This window comes from Archocentrus centrarchus, chromosome 12 (genome assembly GCF_007364275.1).
Source record: "Archocentrus centrarchus isolate MPI-CPG fArcCen1 chromosome 12, fArcCen1, whole genome shotgun sequence".
In the NCBI taxonomy this organism is placed as follows: Eukaryota; Metazoa; Chordata; class Actinopteri; order Cichliformes; family Cichlidae; genus Archocentrus; species Archocentrus centrarchus.
The window spans coordinates 14,734,538-14,759,050 of record NC_044357.1 but is presented as its reverse complement, the minus strand read 5'-3'; the positions used below and the strand labels follow the sequence as shown (position 1 = coordinate 14,759,050).

Here is a 24,513-nt window from a genome sequence, read left to right as displayed (position 1 = left end):
GATACAGGACAATGCCAGACAGACCAGAACCACATAGTTTATATAAGATTTAAAGTCATAACCCCACCATTTAAAAAAAACTATGCATGCTTAGAAATATACCACTAAACTAATAACCCCAATAGGGAATGTTTCTAAGAGTATTCAGGGTATCGTACACATTCCTCTGCAAAACAAGTGCAACATATCAACAGTGATTTCAATATCAAGATCATTAGGAGGAAATGAACATGATTTATGTATAAGAAATGCAAATAGCTATTTGGCAATTAGGTTCTGATGGCCCAACGAAGCAGAGAGGAATCCCAGTAGAGATAGGAATTAGGGCAGGACCCCCCCAAGAGTCTAGATGCTGGTGGTGGTGGAAACCAAGATTGAGGCTTGGAAGGAGCTCTTGGGTGGTGGAAAAGGGTGGTGGTGGATTACATGAATAAGTCTGAAAGGGAGAATGACACACAAGCAGTAATATTTCATGTATGTTGAGCAGAGGCTCATTGGCTCAAGGAAGGATGATTGGACTAAAAGTGATGAAGTCAGCACTGAGTGTGACAGCGTGGGAAAATGGAAGTGATGTAAAAGAGAAGCAGCCAAACATCTGGGAAAGTAGGCAGATGAGTCTTTACAGACATTGCTTATTGAACTTAGCTTCATCTAAGCTTCATTACTTCTGTGTCTTTAAAATTTGACCTGATCTTGATTTTATTCTTGCCCATTCATTGGGGTGAAGGGGTGGGAAGGTGGGGGCACAATTTTTTTAGCCTTTATTTAGACAGGACAGTGGTGAGAAATCAGGAAAGCTGGGAGAACGAGCAGGCGGGAGAGATGCAGTAAATGACCTTGGAGTGGTTTCACACCCGGCCCTCTATAATAACCTATACTGGTGCTCCATTTACACCCAATCATTCTGTTCAAACATTGCATGGCTAAGTTGACAGATAAGAGAATTAAGGTTTAGTGAAGTCTAATATATTTATTTCATCCATTCAGGCTGACTGGGAACATTTATGGTGGAAGGCAGACTGTTGGGCAGATGGAACAGATTTTTTCTCATATAGTCTTTAGGTCGGGGCACTCGTATATATAAATGGGTGTCAAAGAATATTTGAGACTTCAGCATTTTTATTAGTGTCATCCTTCCAGTGCCAACCACAGTGTACAATCTAGTGCACTAGATTGTACTAGTGTACAATCTCCTTATTGTGAACGTTAAGTTGCTGTTAATCAGCTTGCACCAGTCTTTCCTCTTTCATGTTTTCTCTATTGGCTGACTTGTTGGCTATGTTGCTGTTATGGTGATCATTGTCATCATTCAGCTGCTTCCCAAGAACAGATCTTCTCCTATGATCAGTTTCTTAGACTGCAGTGCCTGATCGCAGTCCTTGTTTTGCAAGCTGGAGGGCCACTCTAACCAGAACCTCCAGCAAACACACAAACAAAACTGTAGCATTTCTTGCATTTTCTTTTCTTTCTTGCTTTGTTGGGTTTCTTCACTTTCCTTTAAGTGACTACCAGTCTATGTTATTAGCAAAGGAGGAAGAGGACAGGTTTATTCAGTCTTTTCAATCATGTCACCGTAATTGTGTGCCTCGACTCTCACTGCTCTCATTGGACTCTGCATTACTTTGCTGTTTGTAGATGGCTTATGTTTAATCTGGTGTTACAAGTAGACCTTGGATAATGTTACTATGCTGTATCAATGTTGCCATACCATTTTCTCAAATAAAATTGTCTGACTGTTTATTTTATGAAAGTTTATTGTAGTAACATAGACTTTTAAATTGTTGTTTTGTTATACACCCCAGCCAATCACGGCAGGTGACTGTCCCTCCCTGAGCCTGGTTCTGCCAGAGGTTTCTTCCTCTTAAAAAGGAGTTTTTCCTTCCCACTGTCACCAAGTGCTTGCTCATACGGGGTTGTTTCGACTGCTGGGTTTTCTCTGTAATATCGTAGGGCCTTGAGGCGACTGTTTGTTGTGATATGGCATTATATAAATAAAATTGAATTGACTTGAAAATGATATAATTGAACAAAAATGTATTTTTGTTTGATGAAACAAAAATAAATGCATCAATTATATCAGTAATTGATGCATTTAGGTTATATCATCAATAACCTGCTTGTCTCACAGGTTATTGATGAAATCTAGCAAAACAGGAGGATGTGTTATAAGCCCTGTGCGTGGGTTCGAGCCAAAAATATTCCTTACCTCCATGGGTTCTCGATGAAACCTTTGGAACATGTTGAACCTCTCCTGTGGGTTCTGGGTGGAAACTTTTACAGTTCTAGGTGCAACAATTTTGATGTCTAGATAGAATTCCTGAGAAGTGAAAACTTTCTACCTTTCTACCAGGAACCAAAAAGGATTTTATATGGTTTATGCGGTCGCCTGCTCCACCACTGAGCCACCCGGGCGCCCATCCTGTCCCATTTATTATAGATAAATCTGTTGATGGTCTTCAATAGCTCACCCTAGGTTAAGCTGTAGTGATATGCCTTATAAGGCAAAGGGTGACTCCCCATTCAGTTCCTTTGCACTTAGGTAGATACAGTGGCGTGTAAGTTATCATAGTGATTGCAGGGGAGGACATGTTAGTGTTAAGGAGCATTCTTTAGTGACAGATATAAAGCACCAGCAATAGCAAACATCCGCTATCCTCTTAAAACACAACTGTTATGTCATTATTGTAGATTATGTGTTGATTCAGTTGCTATTGAATGTAAGAATGTTAAGTGCTGCACCACCCAATCAGCATGCATGACACATGATCTGTAAATTTGCTAGGAAATAGGAGGCTTCCTTTATTAGTTCATTACCTTTGTTCTCCTATTTTCTGTCTTTGAATAATTAGAAACATCTTTTCCCGATTCTGATCAGACTTATTTCAACATTTACAGCATTACTGGACAGTGTAATTTGATTTGGTTCCTTGCATGCATTTCGCCATCTGTTTCCATTTGAACGAAAACTCTAATACAAAACGTGCCTTCAACCACAAGACCATGACTTTGAAAGTTCAAATACTTAAAAATGTGTCTTTAAGCCTGCAGAGGACTTTTTTTTTTTTTGTATAGTTTGACAAAAGTTTTTCCGGATGATTTTCACCTATTTTAAAGACCTAAACACTATACCAGTTATTGGAAAGTGTTTTCAAACATATGGAGGACATGTTGAACATTTAATTCTGATCTAATCAGTATTTTTTATTTACTGGCTGAATTTCGACTTCAGCAGGTCAGAACAAACTGCTTCTAAATAATGCATTTTGCGCTGATAAAGTGAATCTTGATATCCAGTAAATGGTCTCATTGTAAAATTATGGTTTCTTCTGACTGATAATCCATTCTACATGTAATGATCTGTCTGTTGATCTTGAAGATTTTTGTGTGTGGTCTGTTTCAAATTCAACCTAACCTTGCACGTCACAGGCACTTTTTCCTTCTCTAAATCACATATCAACCATTTTTTGTTAGATATTTTGGTTTCTTAAAAGCCCGCCCTTGTTTCTTTTGGCTGGTGCTCATTCATCCATCTGGTTCATTGCTTGGAGAACTGAAGTGTGGTCACGCTTTGGTCATGCTGTGGTTTTGCAGTGGTTAAGGGATGTGGTGATAAGTACACTGCATGTGGCTTTTCTGCCCCATTTCTTGGCTCCATATTTCCAAGACTGCGCTCTAGTTCTAGTCAATATGTTATTTTAAAAAAATACCCTGATACAGTTTATAAAAAATTACACTCTAGCACACTATACATTAAAGCAATATTTGTATACTCATTACAGTGAAACAGGAACTTCTTGACAAGTTAATCATGTCATTGAAAGCAGTTTGAGTGTTTCACCTTGATGTGCTTTTTCATCAGCATTCGTTATTCATTGTTTGACCACTTGAAGCTGTAAGTTATTCTGCCTTTAGTGGAAATAACGTGCTACTAATTTGTCAGTCCTGAAGGACAGCGGCTAGCCACCACCCCAGTGAACACACATCGATACCAGTCATTTAAAATTGTAAGCAGCTGTAACACGCAATCTTAATAACACATTTTGGAAGAGGGACTTCAAGTTTTGTGGTTTTCGACAGATGTTTCCCCTTCCATCGAGAATGTTTTTTTTCATTTGCTGCTGAATTTCAATATTTTTAAGTCAGTTGTAATTTATTTTAAGGGTACTCATCACTGCCAGCACCGTCAGTGGGTCAGTCCACTTCTCCAGACTACATTAAACTGTAGTTTTGGAGCTACATCATGCCTGTCTGCTTAAAATATGCTGTCATTTGTCTTTGTCCTCATCTTACCCTCTTCTCAGCATTCACAAAGGTGGGAATGTTTTATTTGCACATTTAGAAGCACTACTCAGCAATAATCAGAGCATAAGAAAGTCGGCGTTGGCTAATTTGTATGTGCAGCCACTGGAAAGAATATTAAATTTCACTGCAACATTAAAATAACACAAACACCACAAAGCCTCAAGTGGGCTAGCTGCACATTCCACACATCTCAGTTTGATCACTCATTTCTTGTCGTGAACATATGCTGAAAGGAGAAAAAAACAACTGGAATTACTTAACACCTACACGTAATAGTCAGTAGCTGTTTTCACACTGCAGCGCTGAGCTTTTTCTTGACATTACTTGGGTGAGCAAACAATTTTTAACCTGCTGCCTGCCTAGTGCAGTTTGTGCGATGTCCAAGTGTGCTGATTTGCAGTGACGTGAGAACGGCGCAGGTAATAGTTGTCCTGTTCTCGCCACCTGCCGGCTTTAGCACACTGAACTCTAAAGTAAACATATTTCCAATGACAGTACGTCTGTAGCAGACTATGCTCTATGATACCTGTGAGAAAAGACAACTTCGGATGATCCTACTTCCCCTGACATTTTCTGAAGTTCCTGTTTGAAAACAATTTAATGGTGGTCATCACACTTTGTTTAGCAGAGCAGCTCCTACGCCATTATTTACAAGACTGCAGACTATCTCTTAAGTGCAGCCCAGTTGAATAGATTACAGCACATTAGTATTATTTGGAAGTGTAATCTAGCATTTCATAGAATTGCATCCAGTAATTGAGCATTTCAGTGTAAACCAAAGCATTTAACACATGGAAAAGCGTGACGCCACTAGAGCTAAGCCAGAAGCATGACTGTGAAATCTAGCCTTTGCATCCACGTCCATCTGCTTTCAGTTTAGAGAATTTCTATATTTATATTTCTATATATTGTTTGTTAAATTATGAGGACAAGGTTCTGCAGTAGAAGTAAGAGAGGGAAATGAACATCTGCTTTTTACATCAAAATCTTTATAACTGTTCTATCTTACGTTTTTACGTGGAATGAAAGATATTAACGTTTGAAGGCAAATAATCTGATGTATTTTGATTTCAGTTGACCTTTTGGGGGTTAGTTCTTGAAAACAGTTTCCTTAAAATATGTTTTTGATCTTTCTTTTGTTGGGGGGGGGGGTCATTTATATTGTATGGCTTTTTGTATTGCAGAGTTTATTTTTCAGCAGATATTTCCACACAGTTATCGTAATGAGCTGTTAAATCTGTGAATAATAACATAGGAATTAAATGACTGTCATTCCCTGCAAGATTGTTTTAGCATTTCCCTGAAGTGAAAGTTACATGCTTTCACAGAAATGTCTGCGTTTGAAAGAGATTAGTAATATCTGGCCTCTGTCCATCAGCATGGTTTGAGTTAGAAACACATGGAGGTGTATTAAGGTTTACTGTAACAGGCCGCAGATAGCCGTCCTCACTATAATTTCCTGAAGTGTCACTTTTACTAGTTTATATAAATGAAAATTGGAGTTTCTCATCTCAGAAAGTGGCATAAACACAGATAAATTTCATCATGCTGTGTTTTGTGTTTTATTTAAACATTTTTAAGATGTGATCGCAGTCAAATTTTGTTTGAAACAAAGACACCACTTTGGAAACGCTACAGAGAGAGTCAAGGGCTTGGGCCGACTCTGTTATAGCCAGCTGGTGGCTCAGCTAAGCTTAGTGCTTTGGTGCATGAGTCTTGTTTAAAAAAAAAATGTTGGATTATGTTGCAGATGCCAGCACAGCAGGATGACTGCACATAGTCAGTTTAACCACTGACAGCAGATAGACTACAGAGAGAAGTTCTTATTTGAAGTGACCCTTTGCATCCAAACAAAAAGTAGCCAATGAATGGTGCCCATGTATTTTATTCCCAGTATGGCTGCATGTTGTTCAGACAGGCATAGCACTTGTTTACACTTTGTTAATTCAGGATGTTGTGCAGTTACTGAGTCTTACAGAGGAGAAGAACACAGGGTAATATCTGAGCTGACATAAAACATTGTGTTGTTTTAAAGTTGTTATACATTTTAAGAAATGTGCGTAGATCAGTGCTACTCTAACAGATGTACTAAATGACGTTGGAGCCAGGAGGCAGTTAGCTCACACAGTCTAAAATCTGTTTGGAAATAGGGGAAAACAGCCTGGCTGTGTGTGTGTGTGTGTGTGTGTGTGTGTGTGTGTGTGTGTGTGTGTGTGTGTGTGTGTGTGTGTGTGTGTGTGTGTGTGTGTGTGTGTGTGTGTGTATCTCTTGTTTTTGTGCTAATTAAACATGCCAAACAAGTTTTTTACATGTTTCCAGCTAATGGAAACTAAGACGCTGCTGGCTGTAGCTTCGTATTCATACAGATTTCAAAGATGTATCAATCTTCATTGAATCCCCACATAGATAAATAAGTGCACTTGTCAAAATGTTGAACATTTCTTCTAACCACAACGATACACTTTCATATAATTAGAAGCAACATATTATGTTGCTACACAGAGCTCTGACAGCACATTTTTGCATTTCTCCTTCATTTACTAAGCCTCTGTGTTACCAGTTGGTCACAAGGGAGCATATGAAAACAAAAGGGCAAAAATTAAGCAGTTTGACATAAGTGCCTTGAAATTGAGCAATGCATTTGCGCAAATTCAACCCAGAGAGACTTTAGCATTGTGTGACTGTCACAGGCTGTGAGCACTGAGTTCATTAATCAGTAGGTTATGTTAACGTACCATGCTGGTGATCAAATGAGGCATGGTTATTTATATGAGTAGACCTACATGTACGGTATATACACTTACCCTTTATGTAGATATTACTTACAGAGAGTAAATACACTCACTGGTTACTTCATTAGGTAAACCTTGTGAGAACCTGTTTGGACCCCCTTTTGCCTTCAAAACTACCTTAATTCTTTCTGACTATAGATTTAACAAGGTGCTGGAAAGATTCCCAGAGATTTTGGTCCATACTGACATGATAGCATCACACAGATTTGTCAGCTGCACATACATGTTGGGAATCTCCTGTTCCACTGCATCCCTGAGGTGCTCTGTTTAATTGAGATCTGATACAGAGGCCTTTTGAGACCAGGAACTCACTGACATGTTCAAAAAAAACAAGTTGAGATGTTTTGAGCTTTGCGACATGGTGCATTGCCCTGCTGGAAGCAGCCAGCAGAAGATGGGCACAGTGTGGTCATAAAGGGTCATCAGCAATACTCAGGTAGACTGTGGCATTTAAACAATGCTTATTTGGTACTAATACCAAATAAGCCCAAAGTGTGCCAAGAAGTGTGTACTGAGATGCTCTTCTGTATACCTTGGTTGTATCAAGTGGTAATTTGAGTTACTGTTGCCTTCCAATCAGTTTGAAACAGTCTGGCCATTCACCTCTGACTTATGACATCAACAAGGCATTTTCACCCGAAGAAAGTAAGGATTTGATTCAAGAGGATGTTTGAGATTTTGACTTGCTAAACAGTTTTTATTGTTCAGAAGAATAGATGCTGCCCCTGCTTGTCCTACAATTTCTGTACCTAACAATCTCCGTTTGTGGTTTGCTCCCTGCTTTTCTTCAACCACACGTAGAATTTACCTTCCTATGAAAACTGAAAGTACTATTTCTGACTCTTGGACATGCTTTAGATTTTAATACCATGCCCTTTCAGGCTCTGGACTTTAGCTGGATCAGGCCATTCACAGTAAGTGAAGGATACAGCACTCAAACTTACTTAAGGCAATGTTTTCATATGATGTCATGTAGTAAAATGCATTATTTGCAGTGAAGAACCCACATAGAACAGCTTGTATAGTACATAATGCAGCTCATTTGTGATTTTTAAGCTCATATGTAGAGTTTTACAGATTCCAGTGGGTTGATTACGTGCCTCATTGTTGTGGAAAAGATTTTAGCCAAAACACTTTTATAATTTGACAGAAAGTCAAGGCTGAGTGCCTGGAAGCTTGTTCAGATGTTTTTCTGTATTGACCTCTGCTTTTCCAGGCGAATCCTTAAACCTCGATTGGTAGGGAAAAGTTAAGGTGCATATGAGCACTTTCGTTAGGGTATAGGTATGTAAGCAGGAAAGTGTGGTGATCAGTAATCCTCTGCACATCTGTCACTCTAGTATACTCCAGACATGGTTAATTTATTTTTCTTGTAGCCTTGAACAGCTGAGTTGTTCTTGGATGCCGTAGTCTATGCAATGTCAACTTAGACTACACACAGGGTTTAGGGGTTATCATGCTCTAAATGTTGACTGTAATCACCTCCTTCTACCAGTCATCTATCAGCTAGTGAAAAAGCATATTTTCCCAGCTCAGTTACCTTTTATGGCATTTCCAAACAGTTGTCTGTAATTGTATTATAATTACTAATAATAATTGGACATACTGGTGCTGCAGTCAGAGGAACACACTGGAAGAAAAAATTTTGGTGTGTTAAGATCCCCGTTTGCTGTTACAGAGAAAATTTTGGTCTGCAACCATCTGATTCTTTCATTTTGAGTGTTTTATTTTTAGCAGGAAGAATGACCTTTTCAAGAGTCTTTTGTTTTCTCAGTGGGAGGTTTGGAAAACACAAAGGTATTCAGGCATTTGGAAGATGCACTCTGTAGTTTTTTTTTTTTTATGTGTTCCTGTAAAATCATTTTCATCAGGGGAAATTTTTTCTTTTTCTTTTTTTTTTTCTTTGTTTGGATACAGCACTGGCAGACGTTACTGTCTCTCGTCATGTTTTTAGTTTTGTCTGGCTCTAATGTGTTGCTTAACTTTATCCACTGTTTGTCATGACAACTATTGCGTGCTTACATAAATTAGACAAATTTTGACATGCTGGAGTTTTATGTCTAAATTATATCATGTGAATCTGAGAAAGAAAAAAAAGAATGCCTTACAAACTGCAGTGCACCTTTGGTCATTTGTTTATATTGCACTGTGGTGTCCCTGAAGCTGCACAGGGAGTCTTATGTTTTTATCTGTGTGCCTTTGTCAGCATAACTGAGTTTGTCTGCATTTGTCTCTGAGCGCAACACTAATTTGTGATGACTACACGAAGGGGAGATAATCACTTGTTTAACTTAAGGTTTCACTTCATTTTGAGTCAATATCTGGCATTAATTTTGTTTTTCTGTTTTTCTTCATCAGCAAGGGACAAATGTTTTTTGAAAAGAGTGGCTTTGCTTGCCTGTTTTAGTTAAAAGATTTGGAGACAGCTACATACAGAATGATTCCAGGGAATACAATACATAATAAAGTACATCAAACTTTCCCAGCAATACACAAATAGGGAAAATGTCCACAAGGGTTTTTCAGGACCTACATATATACCTTCCTTAGTTTGCAGATGATTATTTGTCTCTCTTTCTTCTAATTGTTTTATGAAACTTAAATGAAAAACACATTTAATTATGAGATGATATCCAGAAAGTATCAGCAGCTCACAAGGTCCCAAACAGCTGCTAAACTAAACCTTTGCCATAAAAATGAAGCTCAAGTGTAAAGGTCAAACATCTCAGCACACAGTTAATATTTCTGGCTTAACAAAGACTTTGCCCCCCTCCCCTCCCTGTTCACTTCCTCAAAGGACAGATATTTATACTAAGAATTTGCTCATAAATGTGCATGACAAAGTGCGAGCATTTCCACCTTGAGCCAAAGAAATGTGAAACATTACTGGTCAAACCTGTCTTAGCATGTTACCTCAGTAACACTAATATTCAGAAAGACCGGCCTCCACAACATCCATGTCACTCTCTCTGGCTGCTAATTTGTGCGAATTATTACTCTTGTCATGTTACAATCAGTCAGGTCTGGTTTTCTTCAAGATAAAGAAGATGAAGAAGTTCATCAATTGGATGTCTCTGCAGAACACTTTAACGACCCCTACTTTGAGTTGCTTCACCACTGTTAAATTAGTGATGGCTGGAAAGTTCTCATTGCAGCTGATTTGTTAAACATCTGACAGCTGAGTGAGCTTTGGTGTGTGATGATATAGGGTAGGGCTTGAAAATCCCTCTTAACAGCAGAGGATGGAATACTAAGCAGGCAGTATATCTGCAGAACAGTTGTGTCGTGAACGTTTAACATGTCGGTGTTTGGGATTTGGATTATAAATTGGTAGCTGCAGGAGAATACATCTGAATGAGTTGAAAGAGGAAGCTCTTGCGGTCCCAACAAGAGACTGAAAAAAGAATTTGGGCAGAGTTGCTGTGATGAGGAAACGTCTGATTTAACAGATGCTCATGTGCAACCATGCCGAGTCCTGTCTTGCAGGTTTTCCACAGCAATCGGTTGACCAAAGCTCATACCGGATTCTTTGCAGTGTAAGCGGGAGCCACTGTTGTGTTTGCATTGGCAACTCATAACACACACGTAGCTTGGCGCAATAAAACAAATGGAAAGTGAGGAGAATTTAAAGAAACTGGAAATTGAAGGACTTGTGTCTTTTTAAAGAACATAAAAGTGTGAAACAGTGAAGTAAAAGGAGAAAGAAGAAACAATGTCTGAGCTCCAGAGGATCGAGTAGAGAGTCTAAAGGTTCAGTTGGGATGGCAAATGATCAGAGGCCTTTGAGACTGATTATTAGATATGGACTCAGTGCCCTGGAAAAATTATAGTCAGAATAAGGATATCAGCATATCAGCAACTCTTTGGCAGCCACTCACCTCAACAATGTCAGTTCTGTTTTCAGTTGCATTTTACTGTTTGTTCGTTACATGTGTCCCATATTGTTTCCCATATACTTGTTGATGAAATAAAGAGAATTTTACAAAATCTTCAAACCTGAAATTATGCCGTTCTCAGCTAATCTTAGTTTGAAATGGTGAATTTGTGGATCTGTGCTTTATCACCTGATGTTTTCAAAGTACAGACTGTCTCTGGAAGGTCAGGATGGAAGGTCGCCTTTCTCATAATCAAACTCACAACCTGTATTTACCAAAAGGCAACACAGTCACATGGGGTAGATGATGAGATTAATGAGACATTTCTGTTCGCATTTTTCAATACTACTGTCGGAGCGCTTTCTTTTGTTAGTGTGATTGTGGTGGATCATAAAGCAATGTGACCCTCGCTTTTTATTTATTTATAAGTCATTTATAAAAGTACCATTCTTGAAAATGTCATCAGTGATCGCTTTAGAGTCTTTGTTTTGTCTCTTCAACTCAACAAAATTTCAGAGAAAATGAACACAAATCCAAGGAAAGCAGAAGATACTGATGCAGCCATTCTGTTGCCGTAATAGCTGTTTCGTTTATGTGCCACTCCTTTTAGCACGATCAGGCCAATATGAATACAAAAGCTGCGCCTTCTTCACTTTGACAAACATCTTCTCTTGTGTGGAATGCAGAATTGTTTTTGTATATCACTGGCAGCGATGTTGGACAAATAAGCCTCCACGGAGCAGAGTGCATGCGTTGTCTCACAGCTGTGCGCTTGTGTGTGTGTGTTACCCTTCAGTCTGATATTTTCTTTTTGAAGAGAGAAGATCATTCTTGCATGTGATGAAGATGATATCCAATGTGACTGTGTCCTCTTCATCTTTTTGAATTTCTCTCTTTGTCCAAATGTTGCAGATGTTTCTGTTAGCTTCTGCGCTGAATTAATGTGTCACAACACTTTGCCAGGCCAAGCTGGTCCTCCATGTTGGTTCAGGGGAGGGCTTCTGTTTATAAGGTAATTAGAGTGCTTGTGGTTCACCTCGGGTAACTGAGGTCAGACTAGTCTATGTCTGGATTTCAGGAGGCCCCTGTAAACTGATATGCATTACTAGCACATTTAAATAACCTTTAGGTGAAAAAAAAAAGGGCACAGGTGACAAAACAAACAGTGTCTGTGATGTCCTGATCACTCTGAACAAGTGCAAGTTTTCACAGTCTAGTGTGTCTAAAAATCAAATGTCAGTCACAACATGCCGGCATTGTGTGCAAGGCATGTGACTCACTGATATTCTTGTAGAAAAGTGTCATGAATCCACCTGGGAAATCTTTCTCCCTTGTTCTGTCACTCATGAATATGAATGAAATCCACATGTGTTTTAAATTTGTTTGCTGATTTGCATGAAGCACATGAGGCAAGCAGCAGGCTTGCAGGGGAGAGCTGTTGTTATGAAAGGTGGCAAAACTCAGTGGGATTGTGTTTTGTATACCGAATCATAAAGTGCTTCATGTTTAATTGGCCGTGCACAAATTCCTTAGTAGTTGTTAGTGGTAAGAGAGTATGAGAGACATGTCATGATCTCTCCCCAAGTGTGGAGAGCGATTAGGATCTGAGCATTTTCTGCTATTCAAAGATTGTTAGAGGAGCTGAGGTAAATAGCTAAATAACACCAGCTGCAGCTTTAACCGCTACACAATATGGCATTTGACAACAGTAATATCAAGGCAGTGCATTAGTTTAGACACTTATCACAAAAAAAAAAAAAATGCATTTTTTGAGTGCATACTATTTATATGGAATGTTGTAATAATATTTTTTCATGTATCATCCATTTATCTCTGATAACTTCCATTAAGGAGTTAAGGCAGATTTTTCACAATCAGGCAATAAATCATGTAGGTAGTTTGAGGTTATTTTATTGCCTCAGTGCCCCAACCTTAACCCAAGCATCCATCATCCCATGTCTTTATAAGGCACGTTGTTGTAGTAGACAGGTCGTCTCTTTTACATCTCTCTTTATCACTCAGTTTTTATGTCTACAAGTGTCAAAATATAAAAGGTTTAATCAAATGATACCACAAGAAAACAGCAATTTAATTGAAGCCCATTTGTGTAAGTGGAAAATGTAAGATAATATTTTAGTTGTGTTTAAAAAGTGCTTTTATCAGCAAAGTAACCAAATACAAGTGCAATTACACTTGTTTATTTAATGATATAATGAGAGACAGTACGACGAGGTATAAAATCATAGAACTAACGAGCATTTCCCTTGATGCTAATTTAATTAAAAAAAAGATGCAGTTCAGTAAAAATGAACTTGAACACAGATGGGGATCCAGTTTCCATGGGATGCTGTTGTCTCTTTTGTGATCCTTTGGAGACAGACATAGATGTTTGTTTTCTCATGATTGTTCAGCTAACCCTGGTTATTTTGCTAAGCTGGTTATTTGCTATAAGTGCCTTCTGCCCTCAGGGGGATGTTATTATGACATGAGATATTGGGTCACACAGGAAGCCATCCTCAGATCTGCTCTCTCAGGGTGTCCAAGTCCAAGCCTCTTCCAACATACAATATGCTGAGATCTGTTAAAGTAGAAACTCAGCTGAAAGACAGAAATGCACAGATATGCCAAGTTTGACATAGAGATATATTTTTTTGTACAATATGTTATTAATGTTAATTATATAAAAACCTATAATACTTACATGTTTAATAAATAGTTTTCCTTTATGAAGTAGTAAAGGGTGTAATAAGTGGTCATCTTGATTAATGTCAGTACCTGCACAATACCTCATATATGTGCTAAAGCCCACTCTCTTGTGTTTAGAATCACATGAATGCAAGAACCCAACAAATCATGTGCTCTTAATGAAAAATGCATTAGAGCACATTATTTAAACTTAGACATAAATGCATTAAATGTGGCCTGCTCTCTGCCCATTGAAGGTCTCTTGAGTTGCGATTGTATGAAAATCACTCATACGTGAGGTAGAGCGTTCAGTGTCAGGTGAAACTTAAAATCTGTTTTTTGCAGGATAATTTCCTTCAGTGGGAGACTGAAGAGTGATAAATGAAGCCCTTGTGGCCACTTTTTAGTAAATATTCAGTCTTATGAGTGAATAAGTACTCCTCTGCCCATCTAAATGACTGTAAAAGCAGCTGACTGTAGAAGGTAGACCCAGTGGGATTGCAGCAGTGCATAGTCAGTGATTTACTTTGTTTACATTTCTGTGATTGTAGAACACATGACGTTAAAAAGATGGCCCATTTGACTCACGAACAAAACTGGAAGTAGCAAATGGAAGGTGTAATATAAGACATTCTTAGTTTCAAAATTGCTGTAGTATGTAGTCATTTTTTTTCTAATGGGCCGTTTAGGAGAGAAATCTCAGAAATTAATCAGAAATCTCTCACTTTAACCTTGCTTTAATAATATATTTTGCATTTATTTTCCACAACACACAGTCCAATAATCATTATTACCTTTATCATCCAGTTATTGCCTTATGTGTCTTCTCATTTTTATCTTTTTCTGCAACGGTCTAGTCCTCAGTGTCCCAAATTAAAGCCCACATAAGGTATTAGGTCTGGGGATTTACTTGAAATATAAATAAAACATTTCCTTTGAAATTAATAAATCAAATAACATAGCAGCAGTATAGCTGTAGACTCTTAATGTTATTGCCTAAATGGGTTTCTTGGCTGAGTGAAGGAGTCAGTTAGATACAAAATAAAAAAAAGAAGATATTGATTGGATTTGAATACTGGTGATCACAGAAGTGAGAGCATTCATGGTATGAACTAACTGGGCGATGCCCCTGTCATCATTTCCTTTTCTGATTAAAAGGTACACAGCACTGCAGCATGATCTTTTCTCAGTGTCTCTATCAAAGGGAGAGTGAATGCAGCATATTTCCATGACTTCACGGTATAATTGGTTTGTTTTATAATCTCCTATTTGAAAGAAACACCTGTTAGTGCTTTTCCCTAGGTGTGCCTGTGAGCAAAGAATGAATCATACCTCAAAAAATTGTACCGTGGAAATGACATTAATCAAACTTTACGTAGACGTGGGAAGAAATCATTAAAGACTGACTGATTTGTTTTGTTGCTTTGATTTGCTTTGAGAAGTAATTTTTCTTTTTTTTAACTCACTAAAAGTATTTAGAAAAAAATCAGTTTTATTGCAGTTACAAGTTTAAAAAAAAAGAGTGATAATCTGTGACAGATTTGTGGGGACAGGAAAACTGCAAATCAGTCAAAATGGAAAACACATTTGGCACAGTCAGCTTACTGGCGGATTGTCTTCTGAATTGCCTTGAAATTCAGAGGCGTGTAATTAGACGTGCGCAAACATGCAGAAACAGACAGCAATGAGATCTGCTGACAGCTGTTTGTGTATGTGGTTATGTGTGCATGGATGTGTGCATAGTATAGCAGAATTAGTTTTAGATTTCCCACAAACACCTTCACATAAACAGCCCCAAAATGTCTGTGCAGCGATTTATTGAAACATCTGCAAACATAGATGGAAACACAGTATTTAAGGCAACAACAGAGCTTGTTCGATTCTAACAAGCTTGAGAGTCAATATTTCTTATGGCCACCTTTATTCTTCAACACAACCTGAACTCTCTTCTGCAGCTTTCTTGTCATTTCTTTAAGCAGTCTTCAGGAATAGTTTTCTCCAGGCTTCTTGAAGGACATTCAAAGCTCTTCTTTGGATGTTGGCCGCCTTCTGTTCTGTCCTCTTTTAAAACGATCCCACACTGTTTCAATAATGTTGAGGTTCTCTGGAGAGCCTGTCCATGACTGATAGTTTTCCACTTTGTGTTTTCATATCCAGATATGCTTTTACTGTATTGGCAGTGTGTTTGGGATCATTGTCATGCTGAAAAATGAAGCTGTTGCCAATCAGCCACTTTCCAGATGGTATTGCACTGTGGATCAAAATCTGTCTTCTCTGTGTTTGTAATTGCATCAGTTTTAACAAAACACCCAACACCACTGCCTGAAATGCAGTCCCCAAACCATGACAGAGCCTCCACCATGTTTCACTGATGGCGTAGACACTCACCGTAGTATTTCTCTCCTGACCTTCTCTGTACATACTGATGATGATTTGAACCAAAATGTTCAGATTTGGATTCATCACTCCATAAGGCCTGTTCCACTGATTTTCAGTCCAATTCTTATATAATTTGGCATACCTCAGCCTTTTCTCCCCATTTCTCTTCCACTGAGACCATTTCTGATTAGGCTTCAGTGAACACTAGATGGATCAGCTGAAAGGTCAGATGCATCTCTCGGGTCTTGTGTCAGCTCTTTGCTGGATTTCTTCCTATTTCTTAAGGACATGACCTTCAGATACTGTTCATCTGCTGTAGATAGACTTTAAGGCCCGACACTTCTCCTCCACTTGTTCAATTTCTTCATTTTTTTGAAGAACACACTGCACACAATGCAAAGTTATGCCAAGATTTGGGAATCACCTTGTTGGTGCAAAAATACTATTTTATGCCAGTTAGCCTGTTGAAAAATATATAGTACCAGTCAAAAGAATGCCAAAGATAACACAGGTCATTTGTTCCTAAAGACACAATTTAAAATTAGTTGTCTGTAATGTGTCAATACAACACTGAGTTTGTTGCCTTTTTTTGTGTGTCAGTGATCAGTCAGTAGACAGTGTTAAGTGACTTAACAAAAAAAAAAAAAATCCATTGAGAATGGTCAGGTACAAGTAGTGGACTGAAATTGAGTGGAAAAAGGAGCCAATAGATTTTATGAAAATAAGTGACCTGTGTGTATTAAAGTATTTTGGATTTGTCTTCTTATACACATGTCACTTTGATATTTTACAGAAAGAAATGTTGCAAGGGCTTTAAGTTTGTTCTGGGCCAGTGCATTCCTGAAGGTATGAAACTGTCTCTCCTGTGCTTTTCTGATTATTTTGGGAATCCTTCCCAAATCCAACCAGTCTTTAATCTCATAATATAGAATAATAAAAACGTAATAATAGATCGATGTGAGATTTCCCATTCCTGTTTTCTTGCTCACACTGATGAAATACTTGCTTTAATTCCAGACTATGACGTGTGTGCCGGCGCCCCCTGTGAACAGCAGTGTACTGACCATTTCGGTAGAGTGGTGTGTACCTGTTACCCTGGCTACCGCTATGACCGTGAGCATCACAGAAGGCGAGAGAAGCCCTATTGTCTGGGTGAGTACCCCACATGAGTATAATTATCAATATAATCAATATAATCAATCAATATAATAAGGTACTTTAATCTTCCCTGTCAGTAAAAGACACTTCCACTACTATATAGTAGTTTACATCACAGCAATTCATAAGTATAGGATGTTAAACTATTTTACATTTAAGTTATATTACATCTGTAGATTGTGCTGAGTCATGCAGCTATTCTTTATTATACTGTGCATTGCATTATGTTGTCTATAATATATGCAGGAGAGTGACTTTGTATATTGAAATGCTTTTGTCTATGTCTTAAATATAAACTAGATTATTAAATTCATATGAAAAATCAAAATCACAAAATGTTTAGTATTTTTTCTATATATTTTTAAATGACAATGCTTACGCCTGTCGATGGGGTCTAAGTGACCTGACGTGACACTTTGTCTTTCTTTTATCTCCTTTCTGCCGCTTCATGACATAGACATCGATGAATGCGCAGACAAAAACATGACTGCATGCGCTCAGATCTGCATTAACTCTGTAGGGAGCTACAGGTGTGAGTGTGAGAAAGGCTACTTCCTGGAAGAAGATGGAAAAACATGCACCAAGGGGGAGAGAGGTGAGATTGACATTTTCTCTTTAGTCAAGGTCACCTCACAGTCAGAGGGTGCCCTTGAATAAAGCGATTGACATTTTCTCTTTATTCAAGGGCACCTCTGACTGTGATGTGAAGCTGACGTATTGTTATTGGTGTACGTGAGAGAGAGAGGCAGAGGAAGAGGAGGGGTACTGAAAAACACAGACACCTGGTAGTCATTAGACATCCCCGACCCTTGTGCTTGTCAGAACGGTTCTGTCTACTACACATGCTGCTGCTCCTTTGACTCCTGATCTTCCCTGATTTGCTGGATGCATATGAGGAGAACACAAACGGTCCAGGTGATAAAAAAATACTTTTTTTATTTCTGTTGCCCCAGATTCAGTTGCAAAAGTGAGAAACCACAGGCCTGAGACAAAACTAGAAGAGACAGTGAGTTCTGTGCTTTTTAATGTACTTTCTCTCCACAGGAATGTGAGAAATCTGTAAGTTTATTGATTAAATATTATTGTATTAACGTGGCTTCTGAGCAAAAGTGTGGTAGAGTGAAAAGTGTAGTAGAAAGTCAGAAAAAAAGGCATTTGAAGTTATGTTCAACTGTAACAATATGTCATTAAATCACATTGTTAACTCTGTACTTTCCCCAAGACTGATTCATTTATTACACCAACTTCCCATCTTTTGTTCAGTAAATCACTCTCAATGATTAAGTTACCCTTTGATTAGTGATATTAAAAATCAAGTATTTGCCCAGTTATTCACTTCTGAGTTGAACAAGAACAAAACTGCTCAAGCTTATACTCATTACACTGAACCAAGCAGCACAAAGCACAGTAACTTGCTGGTCACACAAATCAGACAAAATAATATAGAAATCAAAACTGATCCATGGACAGTTTCCTTATTTCAGGTTTTGATACCCGTTTCTGAAATGAGAATCCAAAGACCAAACATAAACAGACTGATAAGCCTGGATAAGCCGGCCAGCACTGTGAGGGTCATGTTCTTTGACTTCTCAAGTGCATTCAACACCATTCAGCCTGCTCTTCTGGGTGATAAGTTGACAGCGATGCAGGTAGATGTCCCCCTTGTGTCCTGGATTGTTGACTACCTGACTGGCAGACCACAGTATGTACGGCTGCAGCACTGTGTGTCTGACAGAGTAGTTAGCAACACTGGAGCCCCACAAGGGACTGTCCTCTCTCCCTTCCTCTTCACCCTCTACACCACAGACTTCAGCTACTGCTCAGAGACCTGCCATCTTCAAAAGTTTTCTGATGACTCTGCAATAGTTGGATGTATCAGCAGGGGTGATGAGGATGAGTACAGGAGGACAGTGAAGGACTTTGTCACATGGTGCAAGCGGAACCATCTAGAGCTCAACGTGACAAAGACAAAGGAACTGGTGGTGGACTTGAGGAAAGACAAGGCACCGGTGGCCCCTATGTCCATCGGAGGGGTCAGTGTGGACACCGTTGAGGACTACAAATACCTGGGAGTACACATTGACAACAAACTGGACTGGGCTAAGAACACTGATGCCCTATACAGGAAGGGCCAAATTCGCCTCTATTTTCTGAGACGCCTGAGGTCCTTCAACATCTGCCGGACTATGCTCAGGATCTTCTATGAGTCTGTGGTGGCGAGTGCCATCCTCTATGCTGTTGCATGCTGGGGCAGCAGACTGAGGGCGGCAGACGCCAACAGACTCAATAAACTGATCCACAAAGCCAGTGATGTGGTGGGAGTGGAGCTGGATTCGCTTATGGCAGTGTCGGAGAGGAGGATGCTGTCTAAGCTGCAGGCCATTATGAACAATGGCTCCCACCCACTCTACAACACAGTGATGGGACACAGGAGCACATTCAGTGCAAGACTCATCCCACCAAAATGCACCACAGAGCGCCACAGGAGGTCATTTCTACCTGTGGCCATCAGACTCTATAACTCCTCCCTTAATAGGTGACATTGTGGTTCATCAGTGTCATTCACTTATCAGTATTCAATTGTACATAAAATTGTTTAAATTTCCATATACATTGTACATACACTATATACATTGTACATTGTACATACACTTATACATTGTACAAAAAAGGACTGTGCATATATATATAATGACACCTATTTAAAAATTTTTGCACTCACAATTCTCATATGTGTATAGATTTAGATGTGTATATAGTCAAAATATCTCTTTAGTCTTTATACTTTTATGCCTTTAGTGTATGTTATTGTGTTTTAGGTTTACTCGTTTAAATGAAACGGTTGCAGCTGTAACAGTAGTAATTTCCCTTTGGGATCAATAAAGTATTCTGACTGACTCTGACTGACTGACTGATAAGACTGGGGTCTTGCAAATAACTGTTTTGCTGCATTTGTCTGCAGTGCATCAGCAGCTCGTCCCTCACTCAGCTCACACAGTTTCTCAGAAATGCATCAAACAGTTAAGAAAGAAGCACTGCTTAACATAGCAACACTATTTATATTATTGTAATGTTTTGGGGACAGATTTAATGTAACATGACAGTAATAACAATTTTGCTTCCTTTTATGGGAGCAATTTAACACAGCTTTGAATGACCTGCACTGTTTAACACTGTTAAGACAAACATCCCAGAAGCAAAGCTAATAAGTCCGTTTACTTAGTAAAAACAGAGACGTCTGTTTTCCGTACTGTAGTGGTTTACACATTCGCCTGACCAGTGGAAGATCCATGGTTCAGTCCCAGGAGAAGACTCAAATCCCTTTGGGGTTTGTGCCAGGAAGGGCATCCAGTGTAAAAAGCTGCCAAATCAAAAATGCGGCGCTACCCACTGTGGTGACCCCTTGTGAATAAGAGAGCATCCAGAAGTAGCTTCTTCAATAAAGTTTGTTTTTGTTTTTCTGACAGTTTTCTGAGAGAAACATTTTCTGTTAACATCAACATTTTTCCCATTTCTCAGCAGTACATCTCTTTGAGAAGTCCGATAATGTCATGAATACTGGAACCTGCTCAGCCACGTGTGATGATTTCTACCAAATTAAGATGTCTGTACTACAGCTTAAACAGAAGGTAAAAATGGACACATTTGAAGAAAATTTGCATTTCATTGCTTAGTTTACTTGTAGCACTTTGTTGCTTTAATCTTGCCTGTGCTTTACCAAAGAAACGTCAAGCAGAAAGAAAACACACACACAGACATGCACACACACACATACACAAACAAAATGAGATCTCATCTAAAAGTCTCCCCATATGGAACAGAAATGTTTATGTTATTGTTATAATTCTTATAACATTTCTATGTCTCATACTATGATTTACTTATGAATTAGGTCTCTTTGAATTTTTATTTTTCTTGCATTTTACTTTTCACCCTGACGTTGTTCTTGTCCATTTTACCCACTAACTCATGTGCAAGACAGTAGCACGTTGGTATCCAACATGGAGTTCAGTTTATGAACTAAAGTTTATGAGAAAGTAAAGTAAAACTTTCATATATTCATATCATGGAAAGGTTAGGAACCCTCAGTTTAAACACCTGTATCCAAGGTCACAGGCTACAGTCCTGCATAATTTTAACTGATTAACAGGTGAACCACAACCTCTCTCAGTGTGTGTGTATGTGTGTGTCCACAAGCTTGGACAGATGCTTCTGCGTCTTGCATGAATTCTGATTTGTCAGCTCTGGCAGCATGGTGAGGTCTTTAACGTGTTTCCCCCGGGGGTTACCAGTTCCACATGATGTTATACTCAGATCAAAGATAACTTTTTCTCAAGGATACTACTTAGCATACAGAGCAGGAGCTCTCCTAGTCATGCTGAATAATGCAGAGGGGTTGCCTGGCCTTCCATCTGGCTGGGTTCCTGTTCGTACTGTGGTGCAGATAGAAGATCAGCTTTCATCTTTGGCAGAGATATGATTTTTGCATAATTTTACTTTATGTTGGTCCTCCAGTGTGTAATTTTCCTTTACGTTTGCCAGTTTAGGCCTTTACGAATTATTGTATGTAAAACGATTTTTAGAAACTAAATAGATAAATTGTACAGTGAGGCATCTGGATGTTTTATAGAACTTCCAAATCAACAATATTTCTTCTTCTTTCTTCACACCTCGTTTAAGATGGCCTTGCTGCCAAACAGTGCTGGCATCCCTGAGCAGATGACAAGTGAAAAAATCCTGTCACCTATATTTTTACCAGGGCCTCCAGGTTCCCCTGGACCTCCAGGTAAGACAAAGCAAAAAAATAACTGTGACTTTCTACATAAGAACACCGGCTTGTGTGAAGAAGTAATGGCATTAAGCAAAACAAGGAATCTACACATATGCTAGGCTGTATTTAGGCACAGCTTACATGTAAAAACTGCTGAGAGCTCAGAGTCACAACGAAAACATGCATATCATCACCCTCTTTATATAATGCCCTACCATAAGTCATTTTTTTCAGGGTTTTCAGAAAAGACAAAAAAGTGAACCAAACATTGAAAATATGATGATTTAGGCAAAAATCAATCTTGGGGCAGTTATGGAGCAGTTATACTCTCTTCATCTTTTAATATCAGTGTGTAATACTTTAGGAGATCCAGGACCGGAGGGCCCTCCAGGAATTTCAGGACAGACAGGGCCCCCCGGCCCACCTGGCCCTCGAGGCTTGATGGGACCCATTGGACCCACACCAGACCTGCACCATATCAAACGAGGCCCTCGGGGACCTGTGGTCAGTTAGTAAATGCTTCTTTTACAATTACAAATGATACCACATTTGATAGTAAAAACTCAGGTTCATCCTGGATGAAATAGATCACTTCACAGCATTTTATATGCAGTTTGTCATATTCCTTATGTGAAATGGCTTCTAAAAGGCTTCAAAATCAGCAAGTTTGTGTCCTGATTGTGACCTATGAATAATATGATATGCATCACCACTCTTTCATCACTTGCCTCTATTTATTTTTTGTTGCTTCATAATTCTTCTTTGTGTCACATAGATGAACAGCTGAATTAATGTGAAAATCAGTACAATCTTGAAATTCTCTTTTTTTTTACTTTAATGATGCAATAAATTATTACATTATCTGATAATTTAGTATAACTGTATTGACAGGAAACACCCCCCCAGAGAGACACAAAATACATCCCGTCATGCACCCTTTTAAAGACCCTCGTTCTTGCGAGGTGGATAAGGATAACACATGGAAATGTCAAGAACAACAGCTTCAGTTGCTTTCTTTGGCTTGCTGTTTTTTGCGCCGTGCCAAGTCTTTCCTGCAAGTGTGAACCCTTCATGTTAAAGTGTGGGATCAGAACCAAGAATGCGCAGGATGTGGCTATCAAGAAATATTTTCAGCTTTTTAAAGCGCTTGTATTTATGCAATCTCCTCACTGATAAATCAGACTATCAACACCTGCAATCAGTCAAATCTCAAGCTGCTTTGAGCCAAACCGAGAACTGTGGAGTAGTGTTTTCACAGTCGAAAGTGATCCGTTGCTTTGTGTTTGAGCACTGATGGGTGTTTTAATCCTGTTTATACATTTTTTAGTATACATGCGCTTACTTAAAGGGGTATTGGTCCTCTCATTACATAAAAGCCTGATTAGATTCTAAGTTATGAGGTTTGGCCACAAGGCCACATGCGTTTGACAGCATGTCGGGATATCAGAGGTGATGAATGCGTGACTCAGAAGCTTTGTGCTGATCTGAATATTGGCGCTGCTCCTTATGCAATGTCTTCATGCTTCTTTAAAGATTATTATCCCATGAGAAAGATCAAAGCACTCTGTAATGTCAATGTGAAGTTACTCAGAAGTGGCCTAGAGGCAGGAACAGAGTTAATCTTGGTTACTCTCACTTGATGGAGCATGATAAAATAGTTTTGTATTTAGCGAGGATTTGAGTAAACTGTTTCTGTGGATATAATGAATTCAACAAGCCAGTGCAGATCCATACTTTTAAGCAGTAAACAGAATTCTACGCCTTTGGAGTTTGAAAGAAAGGTGACTTAAATAAGCTTAAAAACTGAACATATATGAACTACATTTTTATTTGACAGGGGCCTCCAGGAGCACCAGGAAAAGACGGTCTAAAGGTGAGCTCAGATGCTATTTAGTCAACAAACAATGTCCTTTCTGAGTATTTTAAAAAATAGATTTTTCCTCTAAAAGTCGATTTCTGTAGACAAGAGTAGAATTGTCCAGCACACTGGCCCTTAGGCAGCAGGAGTAGTCATTGCCATTTAAGTACTGCATGCATCCTATCTTAAAAAATAAACCCAAGTCGATGTGGTAAGTGCAGAAAGTACCAGCTGGATAGATTTGCCAAAACCATGTCAATCAAAGTAAATTTCTCAATAGCTAAATTGCTTCCCTACCTCTCCAGATTTGTACAGGATGAAAAGCACAAGGCAGGTGCCAGAATGCTTGTTAATCCTCACCTGGGTGCTGCACAGGCACATGATAGGATTACTTAACTGCAGGTTGCTACAAGTTTATAGGCAGTTTGCACACTTTTGTGTACAACATAAACACAAGCTTTGGTCGATGCTTGAAATGCTTACGACATATTCTGTGAGAGGGACGGTCTCGGGAGTTTTTTTCACTTCAAAAAAAATTTCTTGAGTTAAATTAGACCCTGTTCACAAGGTTGATCATTGTCAGTAACTAAAATATTAGGGAGCAACACATCATTGACCATGTTTTTGAATACTATAGATACTTCTGGGCTATGACAGTTTTTTTTTTTTTTTTAATCACCTGGATTTTGTGAG

At 38.8% G+C, this 24,513-nt stretch overlaps 1 protein-coding gene across 1 annotated transcript in view; it reads left to right on the top strand.

The window, feature by feature from the left end:
• The window catches only part of ccbe1 (collagen and calcium binding EGF domains 1), a 37,274-nt gene that overhangs the window by 9,407 nt on the left and 3,354 nt on the right, over nucleotides 1–24,513 (top strand). Inside the window, exons 3-9 of the mRNA XM_030742894.1 lie at nucleotides 16,827–16,879; nucleotides 17,051–17,185; nucleotides 17,649–17,786; nucleotides 20,711–20,820; nucleotides 21,872–21,977; nucleotides 22,327–22,466; nucleotides 23,800–23,835. Coding sequence (XP_030598754.1) covers nucleotides 16,827–16,879; nucleotides 17,051–17,185; nucleotides 17,649–17,786; nucleotides 20,711–20,820; nucleotides 21,872–21,977; nucleotides 22,327–22,466; nucleotides 23,800–23,835 — 718 coding nt within the window. The remainder of the gene's footprint in view (nucleotides 1–16,826; nucleotides 16,880–17,050; nucleotides 17,186–17,648; nucleotides 17,787–20,710; nucleotides 20,821–21,871; nucleotides 21,978–22,326; nucleotides 22,467–23,799; nucleotides 23,836–24,513) is intronic.